The sequence below is a fragment of the Hylobates moloch genome, unplaced genomic scaffold (assembly GCF_009828535.3).
Source record: "Hylobates moloch isolate HMO894 unplaced genomic scaffold, HMol_V3 SCAFFOLD_12, whole genome shotgun sequence".
NCBI lineage: Eukaryota > Metazoa > Chordata > Mammalia > Primates > Hylobatidae > Hylobates > Hylobates moloch.
The window spans coordinates 59,694,862-59,712,384 of NW_026652287.1; the positions used below are offsets into that span (position 1 = coordinate 59,694,862).

The 17,523-nt window shown below is 47.3% G+C and overlaps 1 protein-coding gene across 1 annotated transcript in view; it reads right to left on the reverse strand.

Annotated features, from left to right (window-relative positions):
- Nucleotides 1–16,593, reverse strand: part of TSHZ3 (teashirt zinc finger homeobox 3) — a 75,793-nt gene extending 59,200 nt beyond the window's left edge. Inside the window, exon 1 of the mRNA XM_032170355.2 lies at nt 16,197–16,593. Within this exon, the coding sequence (XP_032026246.1) occupies nt 16,197–16,236 (40 nt within the window). The 5' untranslated portion in view covers nt 16,237–16,593. The remainder of the gene's footprint in view (nt 1–16,196) is intronic.
- Nucleotides 16,594–17,523: the final 930 nt, after the last annotated feature.

Sequence of the window (17,523 nt, forward strand, 5' to 3'; positions counted from 1 at the left end):
AATAAATAAATAAATAAATAAATAAATAAATAAATAAATAAATAAATAAATCCAGGGGTGAAGGCCACACTCAGAGTGTCTGGGAGTTGGGGCCTCAGAGAGATCTACATGAACAGGGCATTTGTTCCCTTCCACTCCCAACGGAGGGCCAAGAGCAATGCAGCTGCCCTTCCTAACACTACTCCAACTCAGGAGATTATGACCAAGGACATGCGAGCCCCTCTCTGGGTGAAAACCAGCTCCATTCCCCCTGCAGAAATGCGCCCACTCAGCTCTTGTGCCTACACTCTCTCTCCTATAACAAGTCAATTTACAAAAACCAGACCCATCCCAGCAAGTGGACCTGGATCGGCCCTTTTCACCCGCATATCATCTTGAACCCAAACAGTCCACTGAACCAGCAAATCCTCAGCCAACCCCCTGGCATGCAGAGTGTGTTATCTCTCCAGGCAGATCCACTTTATAAACTACCAAAGAAGCCCCATGGAAGGTTCTGCTTGCAACAAAAAAACAAACATGCTGATGTCACTCCAACCTGAGCTCTTGGGCCCCAGTGATGGGGCCCAGGGGGCTTTACAGCGGGATGCTTGTCCCAGAGCTGCCGCTCCAGGCCAAGTGAGCCATCACCTCGGGACCACCTGGACCAGCCAGGCCCCCATGAAACTTGGCCAGCGCGTTCCCGTTAAAAATGGCCCTGCCATTCACCTCAGCCAGGTTCCCACACGCACGCTAATAAGTACTTGTTTGTTGAACTGAAAAATCATTACCACAGAACACGTCAAGTAATGAAAGATGTTTTCCTTGCAGAAATGTTAAGTACTTCACTTCTTTCACAAGGAGCGTGTACATGTGTTTCCAAATAATACCTTGCTCCCTCCCCACCCACACTACATCAGAAAGTGTGGAGCTCCAAGACCCAATTTGAACAGAGCTCATGTTGCACAGCTCTAAGAACCAAGAACATGCTGTTATTTTATTTGTTTTCCTTTGCCCAGCTGACTACGTGTTTGTTCTATTACTTACTCACCTAACCATCTCGGTAGGAGCCTCCATCACATAGGGGAGGGTCCACTCTGCCTTACGATTTTATACAGAAAAGCAAGAGAAAACAACACCACCGCAGCCTCATCTACTACACAGCCATAGTATTTGCTAACTAATATATGTGAAAGAGCCATTTTACTACAAGCTCAGAGCAGAAACAAAGGCAAGAAATGGAATGGGAACATCTCACCACGTGAAAACCACTGATAACCCATCTTCTCCTCTGGCAAATATGAATCTCTGCCCACTTTCAAAAGCTTTTTGTTAGGCAGATGAGTAATAACAATTGCGTCTTATGCATACTGAGGTCTTTTAAGCGTTTTGGAATGTCTCTACCTACAGGGAGTCACACTGGTTAATTTCTGCTGCCTTTCCCTCTCATCCTAAGGCTTCAGGCAAAGCCAGCAGGGTGGGGGCTGAACCTGCTTTGAGTCTATGGCAGCTGAGTTAGGAAAAACCAAAATGACTTCCAGGTAACCTTGTCTCATGGAACTCCAAGAGGCAAATACACATCACTTAGATAGAACACTCAAATATCAAGTTGATGCGGGGGTCAGTGGAGTCTTAGGTTTTCTCGCCTAATATATGGCTTTGAATGTGGTGGCTCTATCCTGCCATGCCCCCTTGAGACATTAGAGACCTGTGTTTATTCCCGGCTCCCATGTCAGAGAATCCATAACCTGGGGACAGAGATGCTGAAATCCTGGCCAAAATGCACACCCACAGAAGCCAAACTTCCTCTAAAGAATAAGCAATCATCATCCCTTCTTCCTGCCCTTTCTCTGTCATGTGTTCAGTGAGTCACTCAAACAGCTGCCAGGGGTTACCTGGGGGAGCAAGAAACATGAGATCCTGACCAGGGCTCCAGGAAAAATGACCTGTGTGAACTTCTCAAAACTTAAAGACTTTCCCTCTTCTTCACCCATTGCTTGTTTTCCCTTTTTTTAAGAGGGAGCAAATCTCACTCTAATTTTACTAGCATTAAAGGTTGACATTTTTTATACGTGAATTCACAAATCTACCATAAATGATTCACGGGATCTTTCTTCCTTTGCCCTTCCCTGACGAACCGCCATATTTTGGAACTGTGTTGGCTGACATTAAGCAAAGCGCTTTCTCAGCAATTATTTGGAAAGGAGAGATGGCAACTACAAGAATTTCTCTCCGAGGAATAGAGGAGCTACCCTCACGGCCCACTTCCAAATGGCCAGGTCTCACGGAAGACAGAAGGGCCTCCTCCCCTGCCCGGATGCTGCCATCCACCTGAAGCTCTCAAGCCCTGGTCAGGCATCTACTGGAATCTCTGGCATTCCTGCAGCACACTCCGTTGTTGGTCTAGAACAGGTATTGACTGCCCTGGAAAATACTGACCTTAAGGACAACTGCTATGTGTTCAGAAAACTCAAGAGACTGGTTGTCTCCCACTGACTTGTGAGCTTAGAAGGCCACCAAGGAGATTCCGGCTCAAGAACCCAAATCGTCACCTGAAGTCAAAGCCACTCATTTTCCTAAAGGCCAAGTTCTGATAAGGTACACTTGCCCCAGCCTCCTGAACAGGTGAGACCTCTGTGAGGGTACCAGCAGGCCTGGCAGGTGCTTTTGCTTATCTGGGTCTCTCTCTATATATATTTCTCTATTACCGAAAGGCCAGAGCTGTGTCACCCCCGTGGGCTCCAAGTGCATTCATTACAGAAGGTGGACGTCACACCATGAGGTGCAGCCACCAGAGATTCCTCTGGGACTCTTGGCAAAAAATCCCTGATGCTGTGACACGCAGGGAGTCAGGGACGGAGTACCTAGTGCACTGATCTGGCGTTTCCTGAAAACGGTGTCCCAGCTCAAAAACGTGTTGCTTTCTTCCTTTTCATGAATTCTAATATTCAAGCCTTTTTTCCTCCTGCTAATTTTAGAAGTCCTGCTATTCTTTGGGAAGAGAATGGTGTGAAAATCAAGCATAGTATCCAAAAATAAAAGAGTAGATCTGTTTCAGGGTTTGCAGCATATTTCACTGAAAAGCAACTCCAGATATGCCACTTTCTATCTAGTTTTTAATACATTTTCCAATTCCTCCAGAATATTTTAGCTTCAGAAAAATCAAGAACGAACTTCCTGAACTATGACAATTTTTTTGAGGCTGAAAGGGGCACCAAGAATGGTCTTTAAACCATGACTGGGGGCCTTTTCAGAATGTGATGCCAGGTTATCGCTCTCTGGCTGGGACTCTGCAGTGCACTTTGTGGGACCACACGCAGACAGATTCGAAGTAGGATGGATGGATTCTCTAGGTCCTTGAGGACCTATAGCATGTTCCAGTTAGGCAAGAGGCCAGTGGAGATGCACAGCTTACTCTGGGCATCTTGACGGTGGACCTCCTGGAATGTCTTTCAAGCTTCCCATCTTCATGTTTTAAAAAATCCGGTTATCTAAAGAACGAAGTTTCAGACCCACCAGAACTGTGGAAGGGCATCGGATCCTGGTCAGCAGGGTCTCACTCCAGTTCTTTGCGGTCTGAGACTCTCTGGAAGAGCCAAGAGTGTGGGCCGGGGAGTGGAGGGAACAGATGCGGGGCACCAGTGGATACCTGAAGACCCCAGCCTGTGCCTCCTCGCCAGCCAGGGAAGCCAGAGATTTTTAACAAAAAGTTAGAACTCCGTGTCAAGCCCTTCAAGCAAACAATAAATATTACTTCTGTTCATAATCAGACTTCTCTCCAGCATCATCTTTGAATGTTGAACCTTTTTCAATTAATTAAAAACTATGCACTGCAGAGTGCATATTTTATCAGCCCTCAGCTGCTTAAGCGTCTAGAAAAGACCAGGCAGTTTTTCTTTCTTTCTTCCTTTCTTTTTCTTTTTTTCTATTTTTTTTTTTTTTTTTTTTTTACAGGCAACCCAGAGCAAGTACTTGCAAGGGTCATATCTTTTTAATTATCTTTTCTCTCTTTGATTAATTATTCCGTCTGACAATAGCGTGTTTCTAATGCTATTCACCTGCCTTTGATGATTGACAACTTTTCTGTCTGATTCAGAGCAAACAGCTGCTGCCACAATCTCCTAGCAACCCGGGTGTGATGGATGAGCCCCCAAGATGGATGGCTGCAATAAATCATGTCTCCAGCCATAAAACTGAGAAAAAGGGATAAGAAGAAAAGCGAACAAAAAACAAAACAAGGTTTCTTCCCATGAGTGCACTCAGTTCCTTACCAATTATACCTGAAATGGACTTTGCACCTACTAATAGCAAAGTTTTTCTAATCAGTAAAAATGGGATGATGGCATTTGTATCAAAGGTGTTTACAATTGTTCCTGCAAATTGGCACTTGTACTCCAATTACCTCCAACACTGCCCAAGTGCAAGGGCAGATGATCAAAGTTTTGCCTTCTTCCACGAAGTCTCAGCAAGGAACAACATCACCTTTGTACCGTTGGCTATGATTGCAGGCACCAACAAAGAATACAAATCTGATTCTACCCAATTTTTGGCAGCAGCTGGACAACACCAAAAGTAAATTCTAAGTCATGCTGAGTGCAGTGCAAAGTGTTAGGCTGCGAATAAAGTTATTTCAAAATAAACACACACACACACACACACACACACACACACACACACACACACACAACACACACACACACACACACACACACACACACACACACACACACACAAAGTTGCCTGGAGTTGATGAGTGAATCAGTACCATTTGCATTTCTTTCCTGTTCATGGCAGTTGCAGGCATTTTACATGTCAGGGAAAAGTTTGTCCCAGAAGCAGCAAGATAGGAACATTCAGCCCTTCCACAAATTCTAGATTCTCATTCTTTAGGTAGAAAAACTCTTCCGGTCTAACTTTCTATTCCATCATTCTTAAAAATTAATGTCCACACTGTAAGTCATACAACAAGCCTTTGATTTCATTAGCAACCCCAAATAAAGTCACATATTTAATAGAATTCCTGCCAATTAAATTTGCACTATTGGGGCTCTCCCAGCAGTGGAGATCCAGCAGGAAGGCCTAGAGAGTTTCTGTTTTCCTTTTACCACCAGGGAAGTAGGCTGCCAGGCCTCTTGCAGCAGAAGAGGTGGAAAGGCCAGAGCTTCACCGAATCCTCAGGCAGCTGGGGGCTGTGTCAGTGAACCAGGCTGCGTCCGTGAGTACTTCCAGTAGGTGGGGGTGTCCTGGTGCACACAGCTCAAGGGTGCAAACCCAGAAGCGATTAACTGGCAGGGCTTGGAAACAGCTGTCCACATCAGGCCTGGTGGGGGTCTGCTGGGGCCCTGCAGAGGGGACAGAGCTCAGACACAAAGGGGAAGAGGCTGCTGGGAGCCCGGGCAGGGAGCCGCAAAAGATTATTTTTTATCTGAAATATTCCTGAGACATGGAAGTCTTTACGTTTCTTCATTCTCACACTACTAACCAAGCCAACCAAAAGACTTTTTTAATAGTTATATTGTGCTAAGCTTTTCAGATACGGTGTTGGTTTTTTTTGTTTTTTTGTTTTTTTTTTAGCATGACATGGAGTTTAAAAAAAATCAGACAAGGGTTCTGGCTTCAGCAACTGCAGCTCTGTTTATATTTTAATGTTTTGTACGTGACTGCTTCTGTGGGAGAAGAAAGAGAAAGAGGGAGAGAGAAAGTTGCCTGTGAGCTTTAGTGTAAATCACAGATACTTCATTTTTCTCTGTATCCTTGGAAATTATTCAAAATTAAAGCCTTCCTCCCTCCATCTTTTTTTTCTTTCTCTATTTCTTCTTTTTTTTTTTCCAGTGGGGGAGTCTTCTGTATTGCACATGCGAGGGTTTGTGTCTGGTCAGCTGCAATGAGAAGGCAAGGCCAATCGATAGAAACACACACACAGGCCCCTACCCTGCCCCAGCTTGTCCGACTCTCAAGTTACAGGTTTACACGGCAAGTCTAAATAATATTCAAAATGATAAATGGTACCCGAAGCCCGGCATCCACCATCAATCTTTTTTTAAGGAACATCCATCTTCGATAACGCACGTTTGAATCATGTGAAGTCAGGAGCCCTGAGATTCATTTATACCACTCTTTGCAAGCCAGGGTGGCTTGAATGATACCTGTCAACCTTTTTCTTTCTTTTTTTTTTTCTCTTCCCTTGACTAATGGGAAAAAAAAAAAGGCAAGAAAAAAAGAGAAAAGGAATGAGAAAGGGGGGAAAAAAAAGTCAGAAGTGCGTCAAAGGCTGAACAGTGTGGTTTAGCAGATAATATGAACGAACATAACCTCTCCCGTGCCTCTGCCAATCTCCCACCCACCACGACACGCACCCAGCCATCCAGAAGCAGGCTCTACCCCCCTCTCCTCTGTACCCCCCTCTCCCCTGCCCAGCCTCTTTCCTCCCTTTCCCTCTTGCCAAATCAGCAGAGCTCCCTCCTGTAAGCCACAGGGTACAGTACCAAGAGAAGGAGGAGACAGCCTCACATGGACCTGGGCTTCCCTCCCCTCCCTGTAGTCTGGCTGGGGCCCATATGATAAATGACATATGTCATTCTGTCAGGAGGGAAGGGTGGGTCAGTGATGTATGACTCTGCTGAAAAGGAAATCGACTGTTTGGCATGGTGCAGCTCTTCTCCACCAGGATTTAGTTTCAGAACTCTGAAATGAATTCTCCGACGTTTCAAGTGCATACTTAGGGCAGGGTGATGGGAGGCCTGGGAAATCGTACTCCATCCTCCCACTGCCCTTCCCATGGCAAAAAGGAAAAAAAAAAAGCGGGGGGGGGGGGCGTTCTGCTGCTGGATACCTGCAAAAGGCCACGCACGTGTCGAAGTCCCTAGCTGTCGCAACACCGTGGGTTATTAAAAAAAAAAATTGACTTTAAAAAAAAAAAGAAAGAAAAGAAATTAAGTGGAGTCAGGTTAGCCCTTTTATTTATTTATTTTTTAATGGCAAAGGGCTGACACAAAAGCAAGATAAAAATTAGCATGTTTGAAGTAATCGTCCCGCAGCTTGACATCTGCATAGTAAATTTTAAAGGAAAAAAATGTGTCAGACAGCCATGAGCCGCCTCGCCCTCCCCCTTTCATTAGCTCACTGCCAGGGTGGCACTGCTGAACCTCATTATGGCGAGAGGATTTATGAAGCTGAACCCAATGGCAAAGAAAAGGCATCTGTCAATAATTGTAGGGAGCTGCACTCACAGCTTTGAAATCTCATTAAGTATGCAGTTATCAGGCATAAAGATCAAAAACATTACTCAACTCCGACAGAATCTTATGGAGGAACATTAATTAGCAACAGGCCTACAGTACAAAAAAAAAAAAAAAAAAACCCACAGACTTCCTCTCACACCTGCCCAACCCACAAACCTAAAGCAACACTCCCCCTCCCGCCTGAAAAAAAATAATTCCCAGCATCTGAAACTGATCAAGAACATGAAACAAGAGAGACGCACACAGAAAAGGGGAAAGGGAGGGAAGGGGTGGGCGGTGGCAGGGAGGAGGGGAGAGGGAGGGCGGGGAAATTCAGTTGAGAAAGCCTTGGCGGTGAGGAGAGAAAAGGAAGAAGCTGTCAAACTTGAGAAGGATGTCAGTGCGGGCCCTGATTACTGGGGCCTATGGAGTTCTCAGACCTTTTATCATCCTCACCATCAAAACCAGTCTGGGAGTCACTGCCGGGAGGACTGGGGACTGCAGGTTTGCAGCCCAGGCCCAGGGCCCAGACCCCAGGACCCTCTCCTCCAGCCCCTGCTTACCTGGCAGGCAGGAGGCTGCAGGGCCAAGACCCAGGAGGCAGGCCCCGCTTTCCCCAGCCAGTTTGCACCCAGCCAGCTAAAGCTGGCAGCAAGACCCGCCTTCACAGGCTCTGGACACAGGCCAGGGAACCACTGCGTTCATCTTCCATCTCTCAACCACTGTAACACACCTTTTTCTTCCTCCAAAGAGACTGCAGCATCCCCTTCTCACACACGCACCCTCTGTTATTTGATTTCTGTGTGCAATCCCTTACTGAAAAATACAATATAGATGGGGGAAGGCACGTGAAAACTGCCAAGCTGACCCTGAGTCCCGAGGCCTCCAGACCTCTGTAACACTTGGGACAAGGTGCAGCTCATTACGGGTGTCCAGCAGATCCACACACTAGTTTGACTCTAGGATCTCCAGGAAGGTAAAATTAAATGGCAAGTTTCCTGCCCCACCACATCTCTGCAAGATGCATCGGCAAAGAGTAATGTACGTAATGTACATGTGTTTTGGAAGCATCCCACAAGTATTGCGCACTTGGGGTCTCAGGCAAACTTCCCTGATGTCCTGTGGCGGTCTGGATCCAGGGTAGCTGCACAGAGGCCTAGTAGGGTGGGAGTGTGTCTCAAATACCTCTCAGGTTTCAGTCCAACAGGCAACATCAGCCACTCCCGGACATGTCATGCAACAGTGAGGCACCATCTGTAGCCCCTACCCCCATGAAAGGTGTAGGAAAATAATAAAGTAGATATCCTGCATTTTATTTCCCTTATTGCACTGTTACAGAAAGGTGGCCTTCTCTGTTCACCTGCTAGCATGCACACTCTCTCTCTCTCTCTCTCTCTCTCACACACACACACACACACACACACACACACACGGCACTTCCCACAATCCCACACCATAAGAAAACCTACAGAACAGCTCCTTTGATCTGAATCCTCTGCTAGGATTCTCTTAGCTCCTCATTCACTCCTAGGCCACATTCTTCCCTGGTTCCACGGCTACTCCTTAAGTGTTTACCTCTCTGGTCTACTCGGAAGACAATGGTCACCTTTTCATAATTAGCCACATCTTTAAGAAAATGGACATTAAGATTCCTAGGCAACCAGCCTGGAGATCCCTCCAAACCAAGGCCCATCTTTTCCAATAAATGCCTCTCCTTTAGAATATCAATGAACACAGCTCGAATAAACTGTCACCTATGACCAAAAATAGTCAGGAACACTTGTCTATAAACCAGACTTGATGAGAAGGCATTTTAGCAGGAGTATTACAATAAGGTGTTTACATTTTTTATGTGCTTACCATATTACCTTTATTATGTGTAACATCAAAGTGATTATCGCAATTACATCTAACAGAATTAATTACAGAACTTCGCATCATTCCAGGATACATAATGCATTAGAGGTAAGCCAAAGAAAGAAAACATCTTGATTGTAGTAACTATTGTTGGGGTGTATTTTCTCTAGCAGCAATGCCACACCAACGGCAGCTTTCAGAGCAATGGAAACTGAGGGGTTTAACAGGGAAAAAGCTGTATTCTCTTAAAATTGAACTCATGCTTTTTGCTTAATAGTACGTTGGTGATAGTGGACATATAAAATCAATTTAATTTTTTAAGTGTAAATCTTTAAAAGGTGCTGGTTAATCCACCCAACCAATGTTACTACATAAAGGAGAAAGCACATGGGTGAAAGACTTACAAGTCTTTACGTATGCAAAATAAATTCACTCAAGGCTTCATTAATATTAATTTAAATTCAAAACCCATTTACATTAAATTGTTCATTAAAAATTGCCTATTTTATGCAACATGCATTTCTCAAAGAACTCAGAGGAAACTGAATACATAGGACTAGATTTAATGATGGGAATGGAAAATCAAAAGTAAATGAATTGGAGTCATTTCACGTATATTACCGAACAGCCCTTTGCTTTCCATTAAGGATGGGTTCCACATTGGGAAACAAATATATATTCTGAATATTGTGTTTTCCACTGCTATAAACTTGTAAACATGACCTTCTGGCCTACCACAGAGGAAAAAGAAGAAAAACAAGAGAAACTAGTGGAAGGGAAAGGGCAGCCAATCCAAAACTGGGCTTGGAATAAAACAGGGATGGTTTGCCTTCAGATCTCACCTGGATTCACAGTGCATTGCGAGTTAGGCTCGCGTTTTTAAAAATGTACGTAAGTTAGCATCTGCCAGTGCCCATCTTGATCTAGAACTAACAGTGTCTTTTTCCCCTACACTCTACCCTTTACAATCCTTTATTCTCTTAGCCAGGTGACCAGGAATGTGATGACAAGGAGTTAGTAAGTTCCTTGTGCCCTCCCTCCTGACAACAATCTGAACTTACCCTGTTTCCCCAACAGCTGTTCTGGATGAAGAAAACACAGTCATAATTAATAACATGTGTCCTGACAGTATGAATTAATAATTTATCACTAAGCCCAAACAAATTTAAATTATTCTTCAAGAGCCACACCTTTGCATATTTGAGAAAATAAGGTAAGGAGATGGTTAAAATGTCCAGGTAACGTGACCTTCGGTGAACTACTCATCCCCGCCCCCCTGACTGTATCTCTTGGACTATTCTTGTTGAAATGCTAAAATAATTTACAGAATTGAAAGTAATTAAACCCAAGAATCTAAATGCTGATCAAACTAAGTGCATGTGCTAGAAACGTCTTCTTTTTTAAATGGGGCTTATAAAATATTCAATATTTGGTCAAGGACACTATGTAATCTTTCTAATAAAGATTCCTAAACCTAGAGTATGACAGTTGTTCAGGCAAGTGGTCATAAGAAGATTATGTTCTATTACTGTCTTTTTTTTTTTTTTTTTTTTTTTACTTCCAAAAATGCATAGCGTTATTCTGGTCACAAACAGTGACCTGAATTTTTAAGTCCATTTCTAAGCGTAAATTTCTACAAATGGTGAAAAATTAAGAAAAGCTACCAAGTCTATGTCTCCAGTCCTTACAATGCAGGTTTGTGTGTGTGTGTGTTTTTTTTTTTTTAAAGAAAATCCAGAAACAGGGGGAAAATATTGATAGCCATTGTTTAGTGGGATTTAAAAATTTAATGACTAACTGCAAATACTGGAAACTGGAATTAATCTGTCTGGATTTTTTTAAAAAGGCTTACAGACATTTAAATGCATGTATCGGGACACTTTATCAACCTAACATAAAATTGTCATCTTATCTTATTATATGACTATTTTATGCATGTGTCAAAGAATTTAAAAATGACTGCCTGTCTATTGAGTCTAATTACAACTGCACATTATCTGTCTGGATGTACCAGTCCATATCATTGTTACTAAATACAATATATTGTATTCACCTTTCATTTGTAACTTCAGACAGAGAAACCACAATTTAGAGCATAACTAAAACACAGACACACACACACACACACACACACACACACACACAGTGAACACCTGCAAGGGTTTGGGATATGGGATACCACTGTTCCCTTCTGTCCTTTTCCCCTCCGTGGGCTTTGAGGGTGATGCTACAGGGGTGTGATAAAGCAGCTGATTTGAAAGATCCATCTACCTACCTGGGCTGGACACTAACACAGAAGGGTAGACACACACACCCTACTTTATTTCATTTATATTAATTTTTCTTACAACATGACCAAAGCTATTTTTACCCTCTGCCCAGTGACAGGCAGGGATGAAAATGGGGCAGGAGGAAAGCCTTACAAACTGCACTTGGGATAACTGTGAACTGCTGCCACTCTTGGATTAAACATGGCTGTGTGCACCAGGACCGGGCACTTCCGAATCCTTTCCTCTCTGCCTCCCCGCCTGCCTGCCTGCCTGCCTGCCTGCCTGCCTGCCTGCCGCAGCCCTGGCCCCAGCCTGACTCTGGCAGGACACGTGTAAAAGAGAAAGCACCAGAAGAGGTCCAGGCACTGCGCCTTCAAGAAGGTAGATCCTTTCTCTTTCCAGAAATCCCAGGAGTGGAGGGCGGGGGTAAAGGAATGGTTTTAATTCTCTCAACTCACCTGGGTTTCACGGCATTTCCCACGGCCCTGAGCAGTCACCTTTCATTCTAATCACTTGACAAAACAATCTTTAGCAAAAAGAGGGGAAAAGGCAGACGTGTGAGGCAATTTAGGGAATCGCTGCTGAGGCATCAGTTATTGACTATCTGGCTCCTGTTTATGAGCGCGCTCAAGGCAAAACTGAGAACAAAATGACAACATCAACAGCTCACAATCAAGTGTGGCCCTGGAGAGCACTGAAGCCCTAACTGACAGCTGTCAAGATAATGGGGGCACCGCAGCTGATTCTGGAAGGTTCTCTTCCCCACGTGGACATCCAAGGGAATAGCCTTGCCTCCCACCTCCTTTGTTTTTCTCCTTCGTCTTCTTGGTTTTCCTTTTTAGAATTTGCATTGTTGCTCTCATTTCGTAGGAAATGGGGGAAGAAAAAAATCATAGAACGGTCAAAACCAGTCGCTCTGCCACCTTGCTACAGAGTAGAATACCTGTCCAAGGAGAAATATGTGGCAGGTATGAGAGGAAATAAATTCCCAAAGCTAAGGCCAAAATGCCCTTCTGAATGCTCCACGTGCTTCCAAGAGAGAAGGGAAAACTCCTTCCCGGAGCTGCCCGATGTGTGGACCAGACTTAGGAAGGTGTCATCTGGACACCACCAGGTGGGCCACCTCTTAGGCATGCCCATGTCTACTGGCAACATGGAACCCCCTCTGCCTATTCCAGGGGGATCCACAGTGTTCTGTGGCACCAGCAGACCCTAGGGGGTCCAAGTCACTTTCACAAAAGTCAAGATGCTTAAAGATTTACCCTCGCCTTGTTTTTACCACCTAAGAACTCCATGGAACATTACCCCCTTTCAAAGAATATAGCTCGCTGGCAAATTGTGGTTCGATGGTTTCTTTTTGTTTTTGTTTTTTTGGTTTTTTTTTTTTTTTTTTGGAAGCATAAGAAATGGTCTTTTATGATTTCACATTTGCCTCCAGAAAATTAATATAAGTAAATAAAATATCTGCTATTAAGTATTACACTAAATTTTTCTGGCATTTTCAGAAATGTTTTTTAAAAATCACTCTGAACAGGAGAAAGTCATGCTTTAAGCAAGGGATAATGGTCATTTTGCCTGAAGGACACTGTCCTTCCCTAACCCCACTCCTCTGAGCTTCTAAAAGCAGCAACATCTGTCCAGCACAAATGCACAGCCCCTGGAAATTACAGGTCTCAAGGAAGCAAACTCTCACCCAGGTTTCTCTTTGGCAGGTAAAGAAACCTCTTTCTCTTTGAGAAAAGACACTAAGCCATATACAGTTTCTATCAAAACACCAAAAAATCCTAAAGTACAGAAATATGTATTTGCAGGGATTCTTGGAGCCTGCTTCGGCCTTCGGGAAAGCAATGATACATTGGCCTAGATATGAAGACCGTGTGTACCTGTGTGCCACGTCTGCTCGCCCTACCCAGCTCTTGGCCTTTCGTGGTTGTTATTCTACCCCAGACCATTAAAAGGGCCCTAATTCCTATGACATGATTATCCAGGTACCAAAGCCCATTTGTCACCTGCAGCAGAAAATTGAGTTAATGCACAACTAAAGGCAGCCAGGACTGTGTAATATCAACTTGATTACATCAAACTAGCTGCAAACCTAATTCTGCTGGATGACACTGCGTCGAGCTTGTCATCTCCAATCATTAAAGCTGTCAGGAATCCATCAGGTTTACAGCTAATTAGGTGAACACTAATGAAGCTGGCAAAACAACTTTTCTTTTTTTATGGCTGAGCGGACCTTTCAGTTTGGAGGGGAAAAAAAATTCTCGAGTATTCTCAAGGTTGCTGGGGACTGGATTTCCAGTTACCAATCAGCAGACATCTTTCTTTTCCCCACTCTCTCTATCAGTACAAAGCAATCAATTTGTCATCACTCCCAGTATGCCACAAAAGCTGGCATGAACCTTATAACTTGCAGCTGGGAGAACTAAAAGAGGAGAAAAAAAAAAATGGGAAGTTTCTTGTCCATCCAAACAAACAAACCACCCCCCCAAAAAAAACCTCTGTGCATACTTATCACCAGCCTAAATGTGGAGTTTTTTTTTTTTTCTCCACTCTTCTTAAATAAGTAGCTCTTCAGTCAGCCTCCACCCCCTCCTCCACATGTCCATTAGGCAGAGGCATTCTGATAAAGTAAATCCAAAACCCGAGTATGGGAAAGAAATAAAGCACTCATGCTGCCAGCTTCTGATTGACCATTAAGCTATTGATGAATGTGCCTGTCAGGAGAGAGACAATTAAATCAAATATGAAACAAAGTCGTTTTGACGGGTCATTTTGATAGAGCAAAACCATTCTTCCATCTCCTATTAGTCCTGCAGTCAAGTTTTTTATATAATGAATTTTTCTTAACTGACCTGAGATTTCCTGGCTGGCTTTCTTTTAAAAAAAAAAAAGTGCAAAAAGGTTAGTGAACAGGTTGCTCTAAAAATAAGTAAATAAATAAATAAATAAAGCCAACAGCAGGTTCCCTCCTCCTCTGATATTTCTCTGGAGGAAGCTATCAAATACGAGTCTCAGATTGGCAGGGTGCAACCAAAGAGATGAACTAGAGAGAGAGTTCTGAACCAAATGTAAAGATGTAATCACATATGGTTCATTGGATGGAGGCACACACATACCTTAAAATGTGTATCCAAAAAGGAAAGAAAAAAAAAAAATTTCAAAGACTGGAAGAAGCCCAAGACATTCCTACTACTCAACTTTGTGAAGGATTCCTCCAAAGTTTCAGAGTTTATTTTGGGTAGATAAGCTCATTGCTTGAGCCTGGAATTTAAAGTAGAAGGTGGGACGGGCAAGAAGCAAGCTCCAGGAGGTTAACTAGGGAGGCGGCAAGCTCCCTACAATCACTCCTGGAATTTTCAAACTTTCTAAATTTGGGCAACACCGAGGACAGAGAGCAAAACCTGCATCCTAAGCCCCAAACCAACCCTGTTTTCTTCTGAGATTTTCTGAAGACACTGGCAGGCAAGCACATTTCTGGGAGAAGAGAGAATTATCATTCCTTCTCTGTGACCCCGTGTAAGGGGTCTGGAGTGCAGAGTGCAGCCAACGTGTGAGGTCCCCTGGCAGTGCTGGCTGGCATGATGGAAATTATGGGCACTCAGGGCAACTCAGGGCACCATGGGTACAACGCCTTCCTCCAAGATGGGCATCAGCCAATGCCCTGACCCTACTCTCTGCCGTTCCCTCTAACATCAAAAGAGAAGTAAAAGAAAGGAAGAGAAAAGAAAAGAAAGGAAGCCCCACTTAACCCTCCCCTTCAGGGAGCATCTGAACCTCTGCACATCTGAGTGTTACTCATATCAAAATACATCACGTCCATATGTGGTCCTCTCGGCAATCCGCCCCAAATCCCAAAGTTGCACTGACAGGGCCCTCCTGACGTCACAGAGCTTGGCCTCACTATTCCAAGTGATTTATTGATGTTTATTGGGAATGAATAGATCAAAGGCAGCAGCATGACGGGCGATCAATCAGTCATCAAATCAAGGATGGCAACGGGCCAGAAACCCTTCTTCCAGGCAACATGCCCCCAACCGACATTATTGCAAAATAATGTTATGTGTGTGGTTTTTGTTTTGTTTTCAATGATGCGTTTTCCAGAAAAGAAAAGAAAAAAAATCGGCTCAGTCTTAACAGGAGTTGACACTCCCGGTTGAAGAAGAAAAAAAAAAAATGAGGAACAAAAAAGTACTCAGACACGTCCCAGAACTAAGTGCTATGCGGAGATGAGGGTGGGAGCAGCAGTACAAGGAGGGGGTGGGGGCAAGGAAACACAAACAGGGGAGAAGCAAAGGCCAGCATCTAACATGGACTTGACAGTCATCTGACAATACCCAGACCCTGTGCGCTCCGGGTTCCACCGCTGTGCCCAGTTTGGGCCCAAGAAATGAGGAATCAATCGTATTAGTACTAAGGTGGCCGAGGGGACCGGCTCGCTCACTCGTTCGCGCTCCCTGGCTCGGCGGACACCGGGCAGTCCCCAGCCGGTCGGCCGCTCGGAGGACGCGGAAGGTGTCCCGGGGAACTCAGGTGACCCCGCCCGCCCCCCACAGAAAGAGCCAGACCGGGGTTGCTTCCCATCCCCTCTGTAGCCGGAGAACCGAGGAGGCAGGGACCCGGCGCGGCTCAGCGCGCTCCGCGAGTGGCTCCCCAAGTGGGTGCGAGAGGGAAGAGGGCAGAGCGCGGCGGGGCGTCCGAGGGGCGCCCGGTACCCGAGGCGGGCGCACGCACCCGAACAGGAGAGCGGCGCCCGGAGTTACTCAGTGCGGGCAGAGGAGCGGGGCGAGGAGCGGGGTCGCGTCCGCTGGAGGCGCGGGGCGAGCGGAGGAAGAAGAGGAGGAGAGCAGAAGGAAGGGGAAGCGGCTCGTACCTGCTGCGCGCCGGGGCGCCTGCTGCTTCCTCCTCGGCATGATGCTTCTCCAGCGACTGCCACTGCCGCCGCCGCCGCCGCTGCCGGGCTGAGGACAGGGAGGGAGGGGCGGCTGGCCCGCGGGGGGGCGAGGCGGGCCTGCTCTCAGCCTCCCCCCCGGAGAGCGGCCGCCCGCAGGATGCTGCTGAGCCCAGGCTCTCCGCGTCCCCCCCGCGCCGCGCTCCGCCGCGAACCCCGAACGTGCGGAGGGAAGAAGGAGGGCGGGCGAGGGAGGCTCGGGGAGGGAGGAGCACGGGGGGGAGGAGGAGGCAGAGGAGGAGGAGGTGGAGGAGGAGGAGGAGGAGGACCGCGCTGCCGGCGGAATGGGAAGTTTGACAAATCGCTCCAGAGGCCGGAGGAGGAGGAGGGGGCGGGGAGGAGCGGCGGCCCTGCCCCCCCCCCCGCCCCGTCCCCAGACGAGGTGCGCGGGGTTCGGGGCTGGGGGGCGGGGAGAGGGGGAGAGGGCGGGCAGAAGGGTGGGAGGAGGAGCGCGGGAGCGGCCCGGACCGGTACTGCCCCGGCCCCCGCCTCCAGGCCGGGGGTCACGGCATCCGGGGGGACGCGCAGCCGCCGCCGCGGCCCGGGGCTCGGCGGTCCAGTCTTCTGCCCGTGGCGCGGCTGGAGCGGCGGCGTCGGCAACAGGCAAGCTTAAAGGAAAAGGAGATGATCGTGTCAATCGCCCGCGGGGGCGCCGCGCCCCCGCCCCCGGCCCCAGGCCCGCCTGGGACCCCCGCCCCGCCAGCGAAAGGGGTGCCACCCCTCCGCCTCCGCCCCGTGCGCACACGCGGGGGCGCCGCGCCCGCCCCGCCGAGCCCGTCCCGGGGCGCTCGTTACCCCCCCACCCCATTCCCACCCAGCGTTCGTCCCCAGCTGCCCCGCCCGGCCCGCACTCCTCTCCACCCGCCGACTCCGGAGCCCCCAGCGCGGTCCCCTAGCCGGGGCTGGCGCCCCCGGGGATGCCAGAGCCCACGGGCGGACCCCTCCAGGGAGGAGGCGGGCGCGGGCCGGGGCGGGTGGGGGCATCCCTCAGACCCCGCGCCACCCAGCTCCTCCCCCAGGACCCGCCGTAGCCACTTCCCCCAATTTTTTTTTCCCCGGACAAACTTTCCTGGGCCCGTCCTGGGGGTCGATGTGGGAGGGGGTTCCTTCAAGTTTCCTCTCCTGACTTTGGGATGATCAGGGTCCCTCCACCCCGCCCCTCGCCCCCGGGAGCCGGGCCGCGCCCCCCATCCACGGCGCGGGCCGATCCTAGGGCGGGACGGGGGCGGGAGAAGGAAACCCGGCTCCC